This window comes from Mercenaria mercenaria, unplaced genomic scaffold, assembly GCF_021730395.1.
Source record: "Mercenaria mercenaria strain notata unplaced genomic scaffold, MADL_Memer_1 contig_1717, whole genome shotgun sequence".
NCBI lineage: Eukaryota > Metazoa > Mollusca > Bivalvia > Venerida > Veneridae > Mercenaria > Mercenaria mercenaria.
In genome coordinates, this window is record NW_026459718.1 from 17,019 (window position 1) to 37,851 (window position 20,833).

At 35.8% G+C, this 20,833-nt stretch overlaps 1 protein-coding gene across 1 annotated transcript in view; it reads right to left on the reverse strand.

Moving 5' to 3' along the window:
• Positions 1–20,833, reverse strand: part of LOC128551803 (leucine-rich repeat-containing protein 27-like) — a 48,744-nt gene that overhangs the window by 13,428 nt on the left and 14,483 nt on the right. The window contains exons 6-10 of the mRNA XM_053532718.1: positions 14,370–14,525; positions 13,258–13,346; positions 11,788–11,870; positions 8,815–8,891; positions 8,363–8,489 (exon numbers count right to left, since the gene is read on the reverse strand). Of these exons, the coding sequence (XP_053388693.1) occupies positions 8,363–8,489; positions 8,815–8,891; positions 11,788–11,870; positions 13,258–13,346; positions 14,370–14,525 (532 nt within the window). The remainder of the gene's footprint in view (positions 1–8,362; positions 8,490–8,814; positions 8,892–11,787; positions 11,871–13,257; positions 13,347–14,369; positions 14,526–20,833) is intronic.

Sequence of the window (20,833 nt, forward strand, 5' to 3'; positions counted from 1 at the left end):
CCTCTTTTCACCCAAGGGGTACAATTTGAACAATTTTGGTTGAGGACCATAAGACAATGCTACAAACCAAATATCAAAGGTCTAAGTGTTGTGGTTTCAGACAAGAAGATTTTAAAACTTTTTTTCCTATATAAGTCTATGTAAAACTTGGGACCCCCGGGGCAGGGCCATATTTAACCCTAGGGGGATAATTTGAACAATCTTGGTAGAGGACCACTAGATGATGCTACATACCAAATATCAAAGCCCTAGGCCATGTGGTTTTGTACAAGAAGATTTTCAAAGTTTTCCCTATATAAGTCTATATAAACCATGTGACCCCCGGGGCGGGGCCATATTTGACCCTGGGGGGATTATTTGAACAATCTTAGTAGAGGACCACTAGATGATGCTACATACCAAATATCAAAGCCCTAGGCCATGTGGTTTTGTACAAGAAGATTTTCAAAATTTTCTCTATACAAGTCTATATAAACCATATGACCCCCGGGGCGGGGCCATATTTGACCCTAGGGGGATAATTTGAACAATTTTGGTAGAGGACCACTAGATGATGCTACACACCAGATATCAAAGCCCTAGGCCCTGTGGTCATGGGCAAGAAGATTTTTAAAGTTTTTCCTTTCGGTTGCCATGGCAACCAGAGTTCTAAATGGAATTCAATTCTTTGAACAATTTTGAAAGGGGGCCACCCAAGGATCATTCCTGTGAAGTTTGGTGTAATTCTGCCCAGTGGTTTTCAAGAAGAAGATTTTTTTAGAAATTGTTGACGGACGACTGACGACGCACGATTGACGACGCACGACGGACATCAAGCGGTCACAATAGCTCACCTTGTCACTTCGTGACAGGTGAGCTAAAAATCTAATTGGAAGCAACATCAAGCCAGACTTCTGTGACTTGGTTAGGTAGGTACATTTGACTTGAGTGAAGTCTCAATCCAATAATATACTATATAGTTGTTACTGAGATATACAACAGATTAATCAAGTGCCATCTAGAATGTCTGATGGGAAGCCAAGTGTCACAGTTTCAATTAAATTCATATCGCTGTTTTTTAGCATGATGGTTAGTAATAAGAAAAACTCTGATATGAAAATGGTCAAATTCAACCAAGAGTTCTCAAACAAAATTATTTCTGTAGATTTGATAACCGGGGAGCCTTGCCTGAAATTTTAATCCAATACAAGCAATGATTACCGAGATATGCCTTTAAGGTAAGTGCCAACGGTAACTAAAAACTTATCTAACAAACAGCCATTATCTGTGATTGCAGCTCTATATATACATAGTTAGTTTAAATATCTAGCCAAATTATATCTTATGAGGATTTTCTAGATATAAATTAATGTGTAATAATAAAATATTTCACTAAAAGGCATAGTATATCTTTAAACGGATGTTTGAACAGGCTCTGAGGATTCATCTAAACTATTAACCCTTATCATGCTGGATACAATTGATTCTGCCTTTACGACCAGTGTAGATCATGATCAGCCTGCACATCTGTGCAGTCTGATCAAGACCTGCACTGTTTGCCATTCAGTCAGTATCTATTTGGTATGCACCCCTTTTAACAGTGAATGGTACTGTCCAAATTGAAAGATGGACAAGTTCATTATAGAAAGTTAGCAAGGTAAGGGTTAACTGAACATTTTACTGCAGTTGCTAGGAGGCAAATGTGAAAATGGAATGAATAATCACTTTTCTGCGGGAACTCTTGTCTAGCATCAATAATAAAACGGAAATATAATTCTAGAAACTAGGCGAGCTTTGAATCATACACAGCTTTTTTCCTACCCATCTATGTGCATAATCCTATCTACAGGTACATCCTACATATGTGTACTTACTTACACTCAATCAATAACACAACATACTACCGATGTTGTATAATATGCGAGCTCCCTTGCTTGGGACCAGCGTAACCAGCGCGCAGGGAGCGCCCTATATTGAGTGAAAAGTTAGTGGTTAGTCTTTTATACCTTTCTTTCTAATATTAGAAATGTATACATTAATACATAATAAGAAATACATGATAGCTTCTGATATACTTTTAAGTTTGTGTGCATATCATGAAGTTATAAATTACATGAGAGTTAAAATACAACAGATGAAGTGCAGAGACTTGAAAGGATGAAGCATGCTAATTATTTAGTGTGTGAAATCTTACTGAAATTCTAAAAAATAAAATTACAGCTATTACCATTCTATCTAACACAGAAAATATTCTAAAGTTACTTTTTCAAACCTCAAATAATCCTAAGGTAACTGTCACAGCACATAATTATACATCAATCGACTGTCAAAAGCCTAAATCCAACAAGAGCACGGCCATGTGGAGCAATATACGCCCGAGCAATGTGTCTATCAAGTTTGAGAGGGAAAATGGTTTCAGTAATCACACTTTCTGTGACCTTGAACTTTCACCCACTGACCATAAAATCAATACGGGTCATTTACTACTGATGAGCAATGTGCCTCCCAAGGTTCAAAGTCAAAATACTGTTAAGTTATTGAGAGCAAATGAAATTGGCAATAGACGTAGACAGACGTACAGACAACTTACACCATCACATAAATACTTCCTTTCGGGCAAATAAAATTGAAACATGAGCACTGCAATGCATAGCAATATATGCCTGAAGGTTAGACCTTTGACCCCCAAGTGTGACCTTTACCTCGAAGTGAGCCATCCGAAACATGCACTCTGCATGTTGTCTCAATGTGGTGAACATTTGTGCCAAGTGTCTTTAAAATCCTTCAAGCAGTTCAAGAGTTACAGAGCGGACACCAAACAAAGTCATATGACCTTTTGACCCCTAAGTGTGACCTTGACCTTGAAGCTAGCTATCCAAAACACGTGCTCTGCACATCGTCTCAATGTGGTGAACATTTGTGTCAAGTTTCTTGGAAATCCTTCAAGGTGTTCAAGAGTTACAGAGTGGACACGAAATTGCTAATGGATGGGCAGACACCAGCGTCATAACATAATATGTCCTTTTAGGCGTACAACAAAGTCCATGCTTTGTAACATTTAATATCACCAATAATTATACATTAAACTCAAACAGGATTAATCCCACACAAATTAATCCCAAACGGAATTATTGTTTTTTCAATCAAATACCTTTCGAAAATTCCAAAGAATGTCTTACACTATATAAAGGAAAAGAAAATATTAATGAAAGTTAATACACAAAGTCAAAATCATTAAATTTACGTTACATTTCACCGACCCAAATTGTAAATATATTATCACAGAAATTACCCTTCCAGACATAGATCTTACACAATATATATCCCTTTAATTACTCAACGAGAAAATGTACTCTTTCTAGAAAGTAAAGAAATAAAAATGACTTTTAATTTAAAAATGTTTAAAAAATAAAAAGATGGTAAGTGAAAAAATATTCATGTTGATAGTAAATAGTGATACATAAATTTAAGTGAATTTTGCACCAGCCGACCAAAGTGGTAATAAATAGCAACTGAGGTGGAAGTAAATGTTTAAAAAATTTAGTATTAAGACATTATTTGAGTCGCACCATGAGAAAACCAACATAATGCATTTGTGACCAGCATGGATCCAGACCAGCCTGTGCATCCGCGCAGTCTGGTCAGAATCCATGCTGTTCACTAAAAGTTTCTCTAATTCCAATAGGCTTTAAAAGCGAACAGCATGGATCCTGACCAGACTGCGCTGGATCCATGCTGGTCGCAAATGCACTATGTTGGTTTTCTCATGGTGCGGCTCATTTCTCTTTTTTTAAATATAAAGAGAAAAGATCCTGCTTAAAGCTTTCCAGAGGCAATACTGCCAGCTTCTCATGTATGAATTGGACTTCAGTGTTGTTTTAAATGTAAAAAGTGAAACTAAGAGACAGGAGTATTGTCATTTTATCATGTCTGAACAATTTCAGTTGATTAGAAGTTTAAAAGCAAAGAAGTGATGAAAAACAGACTATATAACAATTGTATTCCAAGGCAAACTGCTAAACTATGTTAACAAGACTGTCTAGTAGTCCCCAGGTTGACTACAAAACTATGTTAACATTTAAGATATGATCTTACACAATTTCAACTGTTCTTCCCTATGTGTATAAAAACATAATTGTGTGCTTAGAAATTTTGTTCAAGACTTTTGTTTTTAAATTTTTCAGGACCTGTAAGTGTTTAGAAGATTTTGCCAAAGTCTTGCACAGTCCCTAAATGTGCAATAAAAAAAATGAACTAAAAAACCTTTAGATGTAATAAACAAAAGAATAAATCGAAACCTAAATGGAAAAGGAACTTTCAGCTACAAATGAGTTTCCATTTTACTTTATGCATAATCATGAGACAGCACACTCAACCATTTTTGATGTTTTATAGTGAAATATGACATATCAAAATAATACCGAAGACAGAGTGAAAGTGCATTAAAACTTTTAACGAAAAAACCTAAGTAAAAAAGGGAGCATAATTTATGAAATATTCATGCCAGAGTTATGGAACTTGTGTGAGTGATGAATAGGAACAAACATTTTAAGTCTGAAGTAAATCGAGATCAGAGATCAAGTCTCTCAAAGCTTAAAAACAAGCTGTGGACTTCTACCCAGGGGTGAGAATGATTGCTCTCCGTATACTTTTTATCAGCGAACTAAAACTCCCTAGAATAACATGCAAGGCTATTTAATTTTATCTCATATTTAGAAAAAACATTTTGTTGAAAACATTTTGTGGCTGATATAAAGGAATAAAGGCAATCCTATTTTAATAACAGAATTACACAAAATCTACTCATTAAAACACACTTTAATCCTCTAAATTTCATGTCAGCATGCAAACTGAACCAAAGTGTAAAGCATCAAACTAGATTTGTGCATAATTTCATCAAATAAAGCAAGAATATTAGGGAGTATTAATCTAGAATTGCCATGCAGACTCTACATAATAGCAATAATTTAAGTTTAAATCAACGTGTTACTGCCCAGACATACCTGCCATAAAATGTCATCACATGCAACATGGAGGTAATATAGCAACTTTTATATGCACAATCACTACATGCAAAATAATTAAGTTAACAACCTACGTAATAAAGCAACAAAAATAAAATAGATGAAAGGGTTGTTTGGCAGCTAATGGGTGGGAGTGGCTATGTTGTACAATTCCATTCCATTCCAAATTACATGTCAAAATGCGCTGGTAACCCCAAAAAGCAGAACTGACTGACTTGATAGTTTGTACGAACCATGATTCCTGCCTTTATAATGGATCAGACCAATCAAGTTTTAATTCTGATAGTTCAGGATTAAACTCTATCTTACTGACCCTTTTGTTCTAACAAAAACCAATATGTGGAGTGGAGTACTTAATCAGAATTTTCTTACTGGAGTTTATGACATTTTGCAGTCAAGCTTTTACAATCGGGACAATAACTAGTGTTTTATTTCATTTAATTAATGGATACCAAATTTAAAGAAAATCTTGGGGAATCAGGTTATAAAAACTGAGAAAATAAATAAACCATGCGCACACTAATGAAAACAAAAAGGGATAGGAATATTTTTAAATCATAACATGCAAGGCATCACATAATTTCCTACAGAAAAAAAGCGGAGCCATTTGGAAAGATATGAATACATGCGCTTCTAACAATAATTGTTTTATACATATTACCAAGATAGGGGTATTTTTGCAAATTAGCTGAAAAAGACGTGTACGAGTGAAGAAAAGATGTGTGCTCTCTGCTACAACTTGTGACATCTAAAAATTCAGGATTAAAGCTAAACCACACTTTCTATGTTAAAATATAATCTGAAGAACAAATAGTAACAAGTTTCTCCTGTCCTTATGTGGCAGCAGTATACAATTATTTCCTGGGTATTTTGGGAACAGTTAAAACTATTGTCGGTGCCAGAGGCTGATACGCTGATGACTTTGTTGCATTAAATTCAATAATAATTTTTATTGTATTAAATTCAATAATTATTTTTATTGTATTAAATTTCAAAATAATTTTTGTTGCAATAACTGTTAAATATGAGCATGTACTGCATGAAACATTATAATGAATTGGTTACATTCAGTTTGCAAACAGTATGGCATGTTTTAACAGAAATGGTATTCCATTTATTTAAGTGTGACAGTTCATGGCAATTTCAAATCAATCTATGCAAACATTAACATTTAATTTTCTTATCACATACAATAAGTTAACCCTCACCATGCTGGACAAAACTGATTCTGCCTTTGCGACCTGTGTAGATCATGATAAGCCTGCATATCCATGCAGTCTGATGAAGATCTGCACTGTTTGCCATTCAGTCAGTATCTTTTTGGTAGGCACCCCTTTTAACAGTTAATGGTACTGTCCAAATTGAAAGATGGACAAGTTCATTATAGAAATTTAGCACGGTAAGGGTCAACCCAAAGATAACATTTGTAAAATCTGTTTATTAAATTCAAGACTAGCCTTCACGTCATATATACTCAAGAAGCATTCTGAAATAATATCATACAAAACTTTTAACAGATCTGTTAGTTCTAGAGTATCTATGTTACTGGAAAGCAGACTAGACGTAAATAAATGCGCACCTGTCGTCCATTGTTTGAGTTCTGTATAGCGGCGTAACAAATCTTTCTGCAGCATTTTAACCTGTTACCCAAATATGGTCAAAGAAAACAGTGAAACACAATGATAATCAATGAGGAAAAATATAAAAGCTGATTTGCTAAGTTTAAAATAATTAATCACTCGTTCTTTTCGTTTCTTCCTGTGTTATATTTGGAATTTGCTCAGCTTAAGCTAAGGAAAACAAATATTTATATGTTATTAGATTTGTATCGAGAAATATGCAAGAGTTTTGCAGCAGAAATATTGCGCGACTTTAGGAGCGAAAATGTTGCAAGACTTTAGAAGCGCAATATTATTCCGCTGCAGAACTCACGCTGATCTCTTGATGCAAATCTAATAATCTTTTTATTACATACGCATCTATACTTAAATTTGTTCTTGAAAATATCGTTGTTAAAGAACTTTTAAGCGCGATGACATACATGACACTGACATCACAAAAGACGTCACACAACTAACATGAAATATGAACATCAGTATGGAAAAATATTGATGTTTCAGGTTCCATTGAAACTTAACAGAGTTTGTAAATGAGTATGTAATAACGCCTAGTACAGAAAATTTCATAGGGATTTTTTTTTTCCAATGCTGAAAATCAAACTTTACTTTAAGAAGGCACTAGTAAAAATTTCAGTTCAGTTCTCGTGACAAACAACCTATACAAGACAAATTGTCAGCAAATCAGTTTTCATCGTTGATGGAAATGATGAATGATTTTAAAGCTAAAACAACCCTGGTCCATAAAAACATAAGCAATACAAATTATTCTCCTTGAAATCATTGAATATAATTTCCATATAAACATTGTTCTTGATTTTGTTTAAAAAAATGTACAAATTACAAATTAAAATCAAATCATATTTTTAAAAGAACAGTTTTTTCTAATGGTTATATCAATGATTTCATGGGAATGTAACACACTTCATATGATTAGGGATTCAGGTTCTTGCAACTGTTTCTTATGATATTACAACATGCTTTAATATACATGTCTATACATTATACTGTTATGGCTGGTTATCACACAGGGAGATGCAATGGTAGGTTACTGTAAGGTAAGGACTCTTGGATATATATATTTATATGAAATTATATATCTATATATATAAACTGGTATATATCTGGAACATTTATAAACTTTCAGGATTGTATTTACACACATCAGACAACAACAACTTTTGCACCATTTAGGTAATTATAAGAGGTGCATGGTAGAAAAAAACACAACACATAAAAAACACAAGAAATAAAAGAAGAAACCTCTAGCCAGCATAAATAACTGCCTTTTTTCAATCTATTCTCATTTAAAAAATAAACCCTTGGAAGTTGCCAAGTCTACAAATAAATATATCATTTTGAAATCTAAACAAAAAGAAATTTTCTACCCTAACATAATGCATTCAAGAAAACTAAATGGGAATAATTAATTCCGAGGATATGTCAGTCTACTTGGTTAAAGACATTATTTATTGGTTAGAAGTTTCGTTCATTTTCCTTGAGGCTCTGCAGAGCATGTGCTTCCTAGGTCCTGCAGGTATTGGTAAGGCATGGTAGAGTCAATATGCACGAGGTTGAGGATAAATAAACTGCCATCCATTAGGCCTAAACTGCCCTCAGTGCAGTCCAAGAGGTGTTCACTTCCCTCTGTGGGGCCTAAGATGTCTAAAACTCCATCATGAGGCTCAGGATGTGACAAACTACCATCCATGAGGCCCACCAGGGGTAAAGTAACATACATACCACTTCTAATTCCCTTCTTGCAGCCTCCATCTCTTCCTGTGGTGATCCCTTTGGCTGTTTTCTTCTCTCATGCATTTGTGTTGTGTGAGCTTTGATTCTTTTCTCTAACTGTAATATCCTTTGTGCTCTGTTATATACAAAGATTTCATTAGTTACTCAGATTAATTAGAAATACAAAGGTTTCCTGCTTCCTGTTTAACATGGGCAGATTTTGCTTGTCTGCCATTTTCAACACAGAAGTCAAAGCTATTACGTTCTTAATTTACCAGTGGTTTCAGACTGAACAGGTACTTGTTTGACAGAATGTGACTAAATTAAATGTCTGTCGAATACTGGTACCTACTGCAAACTTGCTTTGTTTTACAGCCATGAAGTGACAATGTTTAAATTTAATTTATTTTTCACAGTATGTTCTGTTAATACTCATTTTAATCAATTTAAACAAGTCTTACTTTTCTTCTTCAATCCTTTGCCGTGATGCTGGTGAAACCTGTCGCCGAATCTTCTCATGAGCCATTTTCACGTCGTGCTGTAATGCAAATATTTGTAATGAACACTATTTTAAGGCGTCACTGCTTCTGCTAATCAAATATTTTCTCGGCTCATATCTTCTTACTAATGAATTCTGCTATAAACTTCTATAAATTAGACAATAATCAATTTTAGCTTGTAATTTATTCCTTATATCACCCTAAAGGTAAAAATTAATCTTTTAAGTACTGTGTGGCATTGGAATAATTTGAACACACGGTTTTCTGCTTCAGATGCCAGTCACAAAGACTTTATATTTGGAACAAAAAATGTGGAAATTCCACGAAAACCAGTTTTTCAATTGCATCACGCCAACAGGTTCTTTAAAACAAGAGCTGTCCGTAAGACAGCCAAGCTCGACTATTCGAAATATTGTCACAGAAGCAGGAAATTATTACCCAAAATGTTAAATATCAAAAGAGTTTTAAGTTCCGAAACGGAAACATAATTTGACCAAAATGCATATTAGAGTTATGGGACTTGATGCTATCAACTAGTTTTATAACCCCGAAGAAACATGTTAAGTTTCAATTCCATATCTGCATTAGTTTTGGAGATAGTAACTTGCATGTAAAACTTTAACCAGAATTTTCTAAGTCCAAAAGGGGGCATAATTTGCTCAAAATACATGTTAAGAGTTATGGAACTTGACCCAGTGAGGTTGGTAACTGACCTAGAAAAAGAATAAATAAGTTTCAAATCTATATGCCTTTTAGTAATAGCTGTTTGTACTTTCACGCAAAACTTTAACCAGAATTTTCTAAGTCCAAAAGGGGGCATAATTTGGCTAAAATACATGTCAGAGTTATGGGACTTGATTCTATCAACTAGTTTTATAACCCCGAAGACACATGTCAATTTAATATCTGCATTAATTTTGGAGATAGTAACTTGCATGTAAAACTTTAACCAGGATTTTCTAAGTCCAAAAGGGGGCATAATTTGGCTAAAATACATGTCAGAGTTATAGGACTTGACCAGTGAGGTAGGTAATTGATCTAGAAAAAGAAAAAATAAGTTTCAAATCTATATGCCTTTTAGTAATAGCTGTATGTACTTGCACGCAAAACTTTAACCAAAATTTTCTAAGTCCGAAAGGGGGCATAATTTGGCTAAAATGAAGGTCAGAGTTATGGGACTTGGTGCTATCAACTAGTTTTATAATCCCAAAGACACATGTGAAGTTTCAATTCAATATCTGCATTAGTTTTGGAGACTTGACCCAGTGAGGTTGGTAATTGACCTAGAAAAAGAATAAATAAGTTTCAAAGCTATATGCCTTTAAATGATAGCTGTATGTACTTGCATGCAAAAACTTAACCAAGGTGTGACGCCGACGCCGACGCCGACGCCGACGCCAGGGTGAGTAGAATAGCTAGACTATTCTTTGAATAGTCGAGCTAAAAACGGTCATATTCTATTATACATGTATTTTTTATTATAACTATGACCATATTTTTCTATTTTCAGTTACCCAATGGCATTAAAATGACCTTTTTGTCACCAAAAAAAAAAACGAAAAAAGAAAAAAAATGTTTTGGATCTCAAGTGAGATTTGAACCGACACCCTTCCATTCCACAGCACAAAAATCTAATTTTTATTTCAAATATGACCCCATTTTTCTATTTCTAGCTACAGTGACCTTGACCCTGATCCAAGTAACCTCAAATACATTCCCAACCTTTTGTGCTATCTACACACCAAGTATACTGGCAATAAGTGTACCCAAATGGAAGCCATTTTTCTATTTTTAGTAACAGTCACCCCAAATATCATTCAAACTTAATTTTTCGGATAAGCTTGCTGTACACAAAGTTTGGTGGCAGTAAGTAAGTCCAAACTAAAATTATAAAGCGGACCACCTTTTTGATGAGCACACCGAGAAAAAAATATACATTTAGAGAAAAAAAATCTATTTTTAGAACTATGACCTTGACCATGACCTTTTTATCCCCCTCAAAAAAAGGAAAAAAAATTTTTTGGATCTCAGTAGGATTTGAACAGATGCCCTTCCGTCCCACTGACTAAAAAGTAGCTTTTGACCAAACTCTCTAGACCACTGCATCACTGTGGAATTTTCTAAGTGTGAAGATTAAATAAGTTATCCTGACCTTGAACTTGACTGGAATAACCCCATATACAATCCCAACCTTGCTTATTCTATCAGCTACCTATAGGCCAAGTTTAATTTCAATACACCAATGCAAACTAAAGTTATTGTGCGGAAACCAATTTTTCTATTTTTAGCAACAGCGACCTTGATCTTGACCCAAATGAAATCCAAACCTTTGTCTCCTTACCATCTATCTACAGGCCAAGTTTCGTGTCTATAGCTTGTTCCAAACTAAAGTTATTGTGCGGAAACCAAGTTTGACACCCGCCCGCCTGACGACATACCCCAATCTAATAACTGGTTTTCTATGAAAACCTGGTTAAAAATGCCTTGCTGTTTCAACTTGTGTCAACAGGTCCATAGATTATTATACATGTTTAATACCAGTGCTTATACTACACATGTATGGCATATACAAAGGTTACCCTATGACACAAACTCATTCAAAGAAAAGGTGCATACACAGAGTACAAAATGTGTTACCTGCTGTAACTGGAATATACACAACATCTCCCTTGCTCAGTTTCACTTGGGCAGACAAAATCTGCAGCTGTTTTTTTTTTCAAGCATATTCTTTTCCAATAAATTCCATTTTTTTAAAAACAGATAGATCTATATTATCGCCTTAAGAAGGTATTTTTTAATTAACGTAGAAATGTTTTGTTTTACAACATGATGTACCTGTCAAATTGAGCAGGGGAAATTTTCTTATGGGGGTGAGTGGGTTCCTAAATTAGCAGACTGGCCCTATGACATCAGTCTATACATATAAAAACATACTTTTATTCTCTCTTCGTTTGTTGGTATTTTGACATAGTCCTGGTCAATATCAAATGGTGCTGCTTGTACAGGATCCAGAAAATCTGAAACAAACAAGAGCTGTCACTTATGGTGACAAATGCCCCGCGCAGCACCTTGACCTTTGACCTGGTGACCCCAAAGTCAGTAGGGGTGGTGTACTCAATAAATACTATCAGCATGTGAAGTTTGAAGGTCCTGGGTGAAGTGGTTCGCATGTAAAGTGCCTTCATGCAGAAAGTTAACGTTGGCCCCTGTGACCTTGACCTTTGACCTGGTGACCCCAAAGTCAGTAGGGCTGGTGAACTCATAAAATAATATCAGCATGTGAAGTTTGAAGGTCCTGGGTGAAGTGGTTCGCGAGTAAAGTGCCTTCATGCAAAAAGTTAACGTTGGCCCCTGTGACTTTGACCTTTGACCCCAAAGTCAGTAGGGGTGGTGTACTCAATAAGTACTATCAGCATGTGAAGTTTGAAGGTCCTGGGTGCAGTGGTTTGCGAGTAAAGTGCCTTCATGCAAAAAGTTAACGTTGGCCCCTGAGACCTTAACCTTTGACCTGGTAACCCCAAAATCAGTAGGGGTGGTGTACTCAATAAGTACTATCAGCATGTGAAGTTTGAAGGTCCTGGGTGCAGTGGTTCGCGAGTAAAGTGCCTTCATGCAAAAAGTTAACGTTGGCCCCTGTGACCTTGACCTTTGACCTGGTGACCCCAATGTCAGTAGGGATGGTGTACTCAATAAGTAGTATCAGCATGTGAAGTTTGACAGTCCTGGGTGCAGTGGTTTGCAAGTAAAAGGCCTTCATGCAAAAAGTTAACGTTGGCCCCTGTGACCTTGACCTTTGACCTGGTGACCCCAAAGTCAGTAGGGGTGGTATACTCAATAAGTACTATCAGCATGTGAAGTTTGAAGGTCCTGGGTACAGTGGTTCGCGAGTAAAGTGCCTTCATGCAAAAAGTTAACGTTGTGACGAACGAACGAACGAACTAACTAACGAACAAACGGACGGACAGTTGAAAACTAATATGCCTCCCTTCGGGGGCATAAAAATATGAAATACTGTTAAAATACCTGGCAACAAACAAAAAATCTCACCTACAAAAGCACTAATGGCCTAGTTATAAGATCATTTATAAAGTTAATTTACAATAAACAATTATGTTTCTAACCAATCGACATTAGAAAAAAGATTAAATTTACAGACTGGGTTTACTGAAATCCATTATAATGGCATATTGTAAACAATTTCTCCTTTAAAAATGATACAGTACAAACTTCAACACAGACAGACTTGCAATTCAACAAAATTCCTTTAATTTTCAACATTTGGATAAAAAATACTATATTGTAAAAGTTTTCTCTTCACACTAAGAAGACTGATAAGTTATATATATTTTAGATACTATAAAGTCCCTATGGTCTCATTAATTCTTGATTGCTACAAACAAAAACCTTTAGTTCCTTTCCTGAGACTGTCGAAATATTTCTTTTGCTGTAGTCGTTTGGTCTCGTTCCTCCAGTCCTTCAACATCTCCTCATCCCTGTGGTAAAACAGAAATATTTACTCATTTAATATTAACAGGCAAAAGCAGAAATTTCCTTTCCCATGTTTTTTTGTAAAGTTGTTGATCTAGAGTAGTTAATTCACAAAGAAACAAATGAAAGTTGAGAAAAAAAATATCATGTTTTCTTGCAAGGCAGTAGATTATCTTCACTTAGGAGGTTTTTATTAAGCAACAGGCGTCTGCCTGAGCTACCTTAAGGTCAAACTATACCATAAAATACATAACAGTTTCACTTATGATTACATATCACTAGCACTTATATCACTGTGTATGTTTAAATATTGCTAATAATATTGATCTGAGTTTAACATATGAGCCGTGCCATGAGAAAACCAACATAGTGCATTTGCGACCAGCATGGATCCAGACGAGTCTGCGCATCGGCGCAGTCTGGTCAGGATCCATGCTGTTTGCTAACGGTTTCTCTAATTGCAATAGGCTTTGAAAGTGAACAGCATGGATGCTGACCAGACTTTATATCAATATCTAGATGGTGATATATATAGTGTTTCATAATTCAGTCCTCTATTTATTTACCTTCTTTGGTTTATAGGTCAAACTGGGACAGTTTAGGTCATATGGCATATTTCCAGCTTTCCATGGTTGAGGAATGCCCGAGGTTTAGCATTATTAGGTACAATCAGGCACCAGGGTAGAACCACCACCCTTCCATAAGCCAGGAAGATGTCTTCCTCGAGTGACAGGATTCTACGACCCAAGCAAGGTTTCAAACCCAAAACCTGCCTTAAAGTAAGTAACCACAACCTCTCGGAAACGGACGGCTTTAACCCTTACCATACTGGACACAATTGGTTCTGCCTTTGCGACCAGTGTAGATCCATGCAGTCTGATCATGATCTGCACTGTTCGCTATTCAGTCAATAAATTTTCAGTAAACATCCGTTCAAATGATAAATGGTACTGCCCAAATTGGAAGATGGAGCAGTCCATTACAGAAATTTTGCATGGTAAGGCTTAATTCAGTGTTCTAATACATACTTTCTTCTTTGAAGTATGGCATCTGTTTTTTCTTTGAATTCTTTTGCCTTTGCTTGGAGACGCTCCTCTTTTGATTTCTGGTTAATATAGTCTGGGGGTGGGGGCTCAGGGTAGGGGTTCACTTTCCAATCAAGAACACTTGTGGCAGACTGAGGCCTGAAAATTGAGCGAAAGAAAATATAAGTAAATTAAAAGGTAACTTGTTGCAATACTGGAAATTAAATCAATGTAAATAAAAACTTAGCCTAAAAGTAACTGTAAAAAACCCCACATTAATTAACTTTTCAAGATGATTCTTTTTGTCTTGCTTTGTCATTGTAAAAATACAAAAATAATTTAGTGTTAAGCACCGAGAATCTATCTTAAAAACCAAAAAGCAATTCAGAAAGCAGATTCATTTCAGGATACTTGTTAGCAGTATAATTGAACATATCCTTCAAGAATACTAATGGAAACTTGCAAAAAAGAGTTCCAATCTAATCTCCAACTCAATAAGATTCCGCTAACAATGAGTGTCAGTCAACCAAATTGACACCTTCCGTGCATTACCACTCAATTCTTAATAAAAATTCAATTTCGAATAAACGGCAACTCTCCTGTGTGTGAGATAACATGCAATTCAAACGTGCAAAGACGAAGTGTAACCCCGAGATAATAAGCACGCAATCAAACTAAAAGAAAATAGTCAAGTTTTTAGCATAGCGCAATGTGATTTATCACATCCGAAGAAACTTTCAATCATTTTTATACCCAACGTAATCAATCAAAGATCTAAATTCATTTCTGTTCATTCCACACAATGATTAAGCACTCAAAAATAAACCTAAAATGACTTGTTGATGAAGAATTAAGATATTATTGTTTACACACAAGAGGTTTCTGCTAGTGCCTTGTCAGCAAGCTTTCTTGAAAATCTATCAACTAGAGTTTTATTGTGTTATTATCACACTCTTGTTGCAATTCATTTGTGATTGAACAGCAAATCTGATGCAAGGATGCACTTTAAAATGTTTATACTAAACAATTTTTTCAAAGCCACACTGGAGCCAAAATTGCATGCTGGCCCCAACATCAACTGCTGATTTTAATGTCCTTGTTTGTCCTTCAATCCATATTTCAGTCAAATTAAAAACTGACCATACTTCTACTGTGAAAAATGAACAAGCCAAAAATTATCTTTTCTATGTTTTAAAGGTATTTTCTTGTAAAAGACGTTACAAAATGTATTTCAAGATATTCTCATTAATCCACTCTCGGCACTGTTTCTGTCACATAAAGGATTCCAGGAAGCTAGGGTTAGCTTGACGGAATCCTTATAAAGAATATTTCAGTAGACTCAAACCAGAAACTAAGTACTTTTCCAACATTAACTAAATTTAATGTAAATTGACAATTAATTTGCACCACAATTTGGGTAAAAAAAAACACAAAACATTTTGCACCTGCATACCCTGTAAAAAACACAGATAATTTTTTTCTTTGTCTTTCCAAGTCAGGAAAATCTTTAAATAAGAATAAAGATAAATAAAACAGTATTTACATTTCACATGATTTAGTAAGATTAGGAAAAAGATCTTTTCTCTTTGTTTTATCACACCACAGTACCATTAGAAAGAGATATAGAGATGACAAAGAAGAAGTTCCTGTCTGCACAGCTATGCTACAAGAATGATATTCTAACCCTTATTTAATCTAGCTTATTAAACAATTAATCAGAATTAAGTCAAAACTACTTAGTTTAAAGCCTGATTGTGTAACTTAAGTTGAAGCAGATCCAGTCTCTTTCTAGTTGCTCCCTGGAAAAAGTTATGGTGGCTGAAGAATGAATTTTTTGTTTGGCTTAAGGTCACCACGACACAATTATAGGTCATATGGTGACTTTCCAGCTTTTAATGCTGGAGGAAGACCTCAGGCATTATTTCATCACTGGCGGGCGCATGGGTAGATCCACCAACTTTCCGTAAGCCAGCTAGATGTCTTCCTGAAGAATTCTACGCCTCACAGTGAGTCTTAAAACCCACATCAGTGAGGGGCAAGTGAAGTCAACAATCTTAATCACTCAGCCATGGAGGCCCCTTCTGATGATAAAGTACAGTACTACTGACACTTTAAAAGTGCCTCATATTCTAACTATAATCCTTTAAACCACTATCAGGGAAAGTTTCAACCAATTATCAAACAAACAAATTCAATGAATTGGTACTCCCGCTTCCCCTCTAAAATGGAAATTCAGGGGCTATATCTATACAGAGCAAGTGAGCAAAATTAATGTTTGAAAGTACAGAATTGCCATTAATAGAATAGAATTTTCATCATAATAAATTGGATTATACAACAATGCCATTTGCAAATTTTGCTCATTTCTGACATAAAACTCAGTTTTAAACGAATTCAGGGAAACAATACTATCAATTAAGATTTTTGCTAATTTCCAACTTAAAATTCAAAGCCAATTACAAGAATAAACAGATTTTTCAGAAAAACTTAATGACTAAAACCTTAATGGTGGCTTGCCAATAATTATGAAGGTTCCCAGGTTTTCCAATAACCTGAAGCTGACTAAATCAAAATAGAACTTGCTGAATCAATGAATGAAGACATCGTGACAAAACTGAAGCCTGCAAAATTAATCCTGATGATGAAAATAGTTTAAATTCATATTTTATCCAATAAAGTAACAGGTTGGATGATAAATTGGAATGTCAGAAAGGGCACTTTTAATTCAATTTACAATCTTGTTAACAAATAATTCCAGAATTTACATTCGCTGGAGATCAGTATCAAACCGACTTCAATTTCAAAAAAAAATCTTCTTGCAATAGATGACTGTTTGATTAAGCAAACAAAAATTGAAAGACTATGAAGAAATATAAAATAAGCCATTTTTTTTCAGAACTTGGGGAATGCTGGCAGAACCAATTAGGAAGAGAAAACTGCATCGCAATGACTAAAATAAGGCAAAAATCACATTATAATGAAAATAGTTTTTGTCATAAATATGTTACACTCCAGAAGAAAATAACTTACAAGCTCACTGTCTTGTGTTTTAAATGTTACAGTTTAAATATGCACTAACAGTTTGAATTTTGGAAGGCAACTTTTGCTAAGTCAACAAGAGCTGTCTCCATAGGATGACACATGCCCCCGATGGCACTTTGAATGAATAGTTATGGCCAATGTTAGAGTTTAGGACCTTTGACCTACGGAGCTGGGTCTTGCGCGACATGTCGTCTTACTGTGTCACACATTCATGCATAGTTATTTTAAAATCCATGCATGAATGACAAAGATATGGACCGGACACGCCCATCAATGCACTATCCTTTAATGTCTAAGTGTGACCTTGACCTTTGAGCTACGGACCTGGGACTTGCGCGCGACACGTCGTCTTACTGTGGTACACATTCATGCCAAGTTATTTGAAAATCCATCCATCGATGACAAAGATATGGACCGGACACGCCCATCAATGCACTATCCTTTAATGTCTAAGTGTGACCTTGACCTTTGAGCTACGGACCCGAGTCTTGCGCGCGACACGTCGTCTTACTTTGGTTCACATTCATGCCAAGTTATTTGAAAATCCATCCATCGATGACAAAGATATGGACCGGACACGAAAATTGCGGACAGACCGACAGACTGACAGACCGACAGACAGACGGTTCAAAAACTATATGCCTCCCTTCGGGGGCATAAAAATAGTGAAAATGTGGGGTGAATGCAACTGAATTTTGACAAAACAAAAACAACAAAAAAGCCAACTGAAATTAACAACTAAACTAATGATATGCTAATCACTTTAAAGCTTTTCAACATTTTCAATCTGAAAAGAAGGGGTTGTATGGCGTGTTCAAGAAACTGTTTGTAAATTACAGCATAAAAAAATAGGGAATCATGTTTGAACAAGCAAACTGGATGAACTGGTATCCCCTGCCGAATGGGTTTGTGTTGAGAAATGGCAAAGAAATATATCCAGCAAAAAGTTAAGGATGTTACTAAGAAGCAAATAATTTAAAAGAACAGAAGTCTTTAAGAGTAAGAGAGCACAATCAAGGAAGAAATCTGGAACACTGGAACATGGGTGGTGACAGGGGGCGGGGGCTTACAAATTCTCATGTTGATAAATATTCATGGAAGGTTTGGAAAATGAAAAAAAAAGGAATGATTTTATGTGTGTGTGTCGGGGGTGGGGGGGGGGGGGGTGCATGACCAGGGTGAGGGTACAAAAAACTTCACATGTTGATAATAAATATTGTTGGGAAAAATAATTAAAAACAAATAAATGGCAAGTTTGAGGGGTGGTGTATGATTGGGGTGGTGGTGGTGACTGGGTGGAGGAGCGAGTTGGGGGGGGGGAGGGTACAACTTTGCATGTTGATAAATATTCATGGAAGGTTTAAGATTTGAAATAAAAGAAGAGAAAAAATGAAGAAAAAAATTTGGGGAGGTGGGGATGCCCGTGGCAGTGGAAGTGACCAGGTATGGGTACACAACTTCACATGTTGATGATAAATGTTCATGGAAAGAAATGAAAGAAGTTTAATGAAATTCTACCAACTGGTTAGTTTGTTATGTACAAATATGTGGATATCTAAACAATTAAAGGGCAATAACTCTGAAGTTACTAAAGAGATCCTGACGAAATTGTGTGTACACTACCACATTATGGTGATCTAAATTCATTTTAAGTTTCATAGTTCCAGGTCAAAGATGTCACAGAAATAGCCATATAAAAAATTTATAGTACCCTATATAGTTAACACTAGAAACTACTATTTAGGGCCATAACTCTGGTGTTACTAGGGCAATCTGACTGAAACTTGACTGGCCACATTTCCCTATAGTGGTGAACATGTATTATGAAGTTTTATTTAAATATTCCAAACCATTTCCTAGATATGGCTCCGGACGGACAGAAAGATGGATGGACGATGCCAAAACTATATCCCTCCGCCTTTGGTGGGGAATGAAAATGGGAAAGAAGGACCACCATAAACAGACAGATTTTTAAATGCTCATACAAGAAGAAAAGAGAAACTATGCATGCATGTAATACAGAACATGACTGTGTCAAACCATTCCTGTTTATTTTCCAAACAAAACAAGTCAACAATTTACCCCCGTTTTTGCTTTGCTGTGACTAAGGATTTACTGAGAGCCGAGGAATTTTTCATGGATCTGTAATAAGGTTAAAGGTTAGTACAAAAAAAGGAAATACAAGAATTGTTGATTTTACAATGAAACCTGTTATACATGTAATAAGGCAACAGGACATAAATAATTATATGCCGTCATATTATGACACAAGAGCTGTCTCCATAGGATGACACATGCCCCCGATGGCACTTTGAATGAATAGTTATGGCCGATGTTAGAGTTTAGGACCTTTGACATACGGACCTGGGTCTTGCGCACGACACGTGGTCTTACTGTGCCACACATTCATGCGTAGTTATTTTAAAATCCATGCATGAATGACAAAGATATATGGACCGGACACGCCCATCATTGCACTATCATGAAATATGACCTTTAACGTCTAAGTGTGACCTTGACCTTTGAGCTACAGACCTGGGTCTTGCACGCGACACGTCGTCTTACTGTGCCACACATTCATGCATAGTTACTTGAAAATCCATCCATGGATGACAAAGATATGGACCGGACACGCCCAACTATCATGAAAAATGACCTTTAACGTCTAAGTGTGACCTTGACCTTTGAGCTACGGACCTGGGTCTTGCGCGCGACACGTCGTCTTACTGTGGTACACATTCATGCCAAGTTATTTGAAAATCCATCCATCGATGACAAAGATATGGACCGGACACGCCCAACTATCATGAAAAATGACCTTTAATGTCTAAGTGTGACCTTGACCTTTGAGCTACGGACCTGGGTCTTGCGCGCGACACGTCGTCTTACTGTGGTACACATTCATGCCAAGTTATTTGAAAATCCATCCATCGATGACAAAGATATGGACCGGACACGAAAATTGTGGACACACTGACAGACCGACAGACGGTTCAAAAACTATATGCCTCCCTTCGGGGGCATAAAAATCTATTTGAAAAGCTCTTTTATTGAGAAAATAGTTAAAGTAACCCATCTTTCATTTCTTATAATGACAATACAGAAATAGTATACAATAGTGAATCTATAGAAAACTCAAATCTCGCAATTTTTTATCCAGAAAATTCTTTTCAACACAAGGGGACTAGAACTACATGTTCTAATCAATCTATCTTCCTACAATGTGGAATCTGATTAAAGCCAGATTTTTTTAAACTTCAAAATATACTTAGAAAATTCAGCAAAAAAACTAGATCTGACACTGGGGCCCCCTCTTTCTGTCACTGTACATGGTTTCATGATTCTAGTTGAAATAGTTTTCAAAATAAATGCAATATAAACTTTCAAACACTTTATGTGTCTTTTAACTAAATCAAGGACCACAA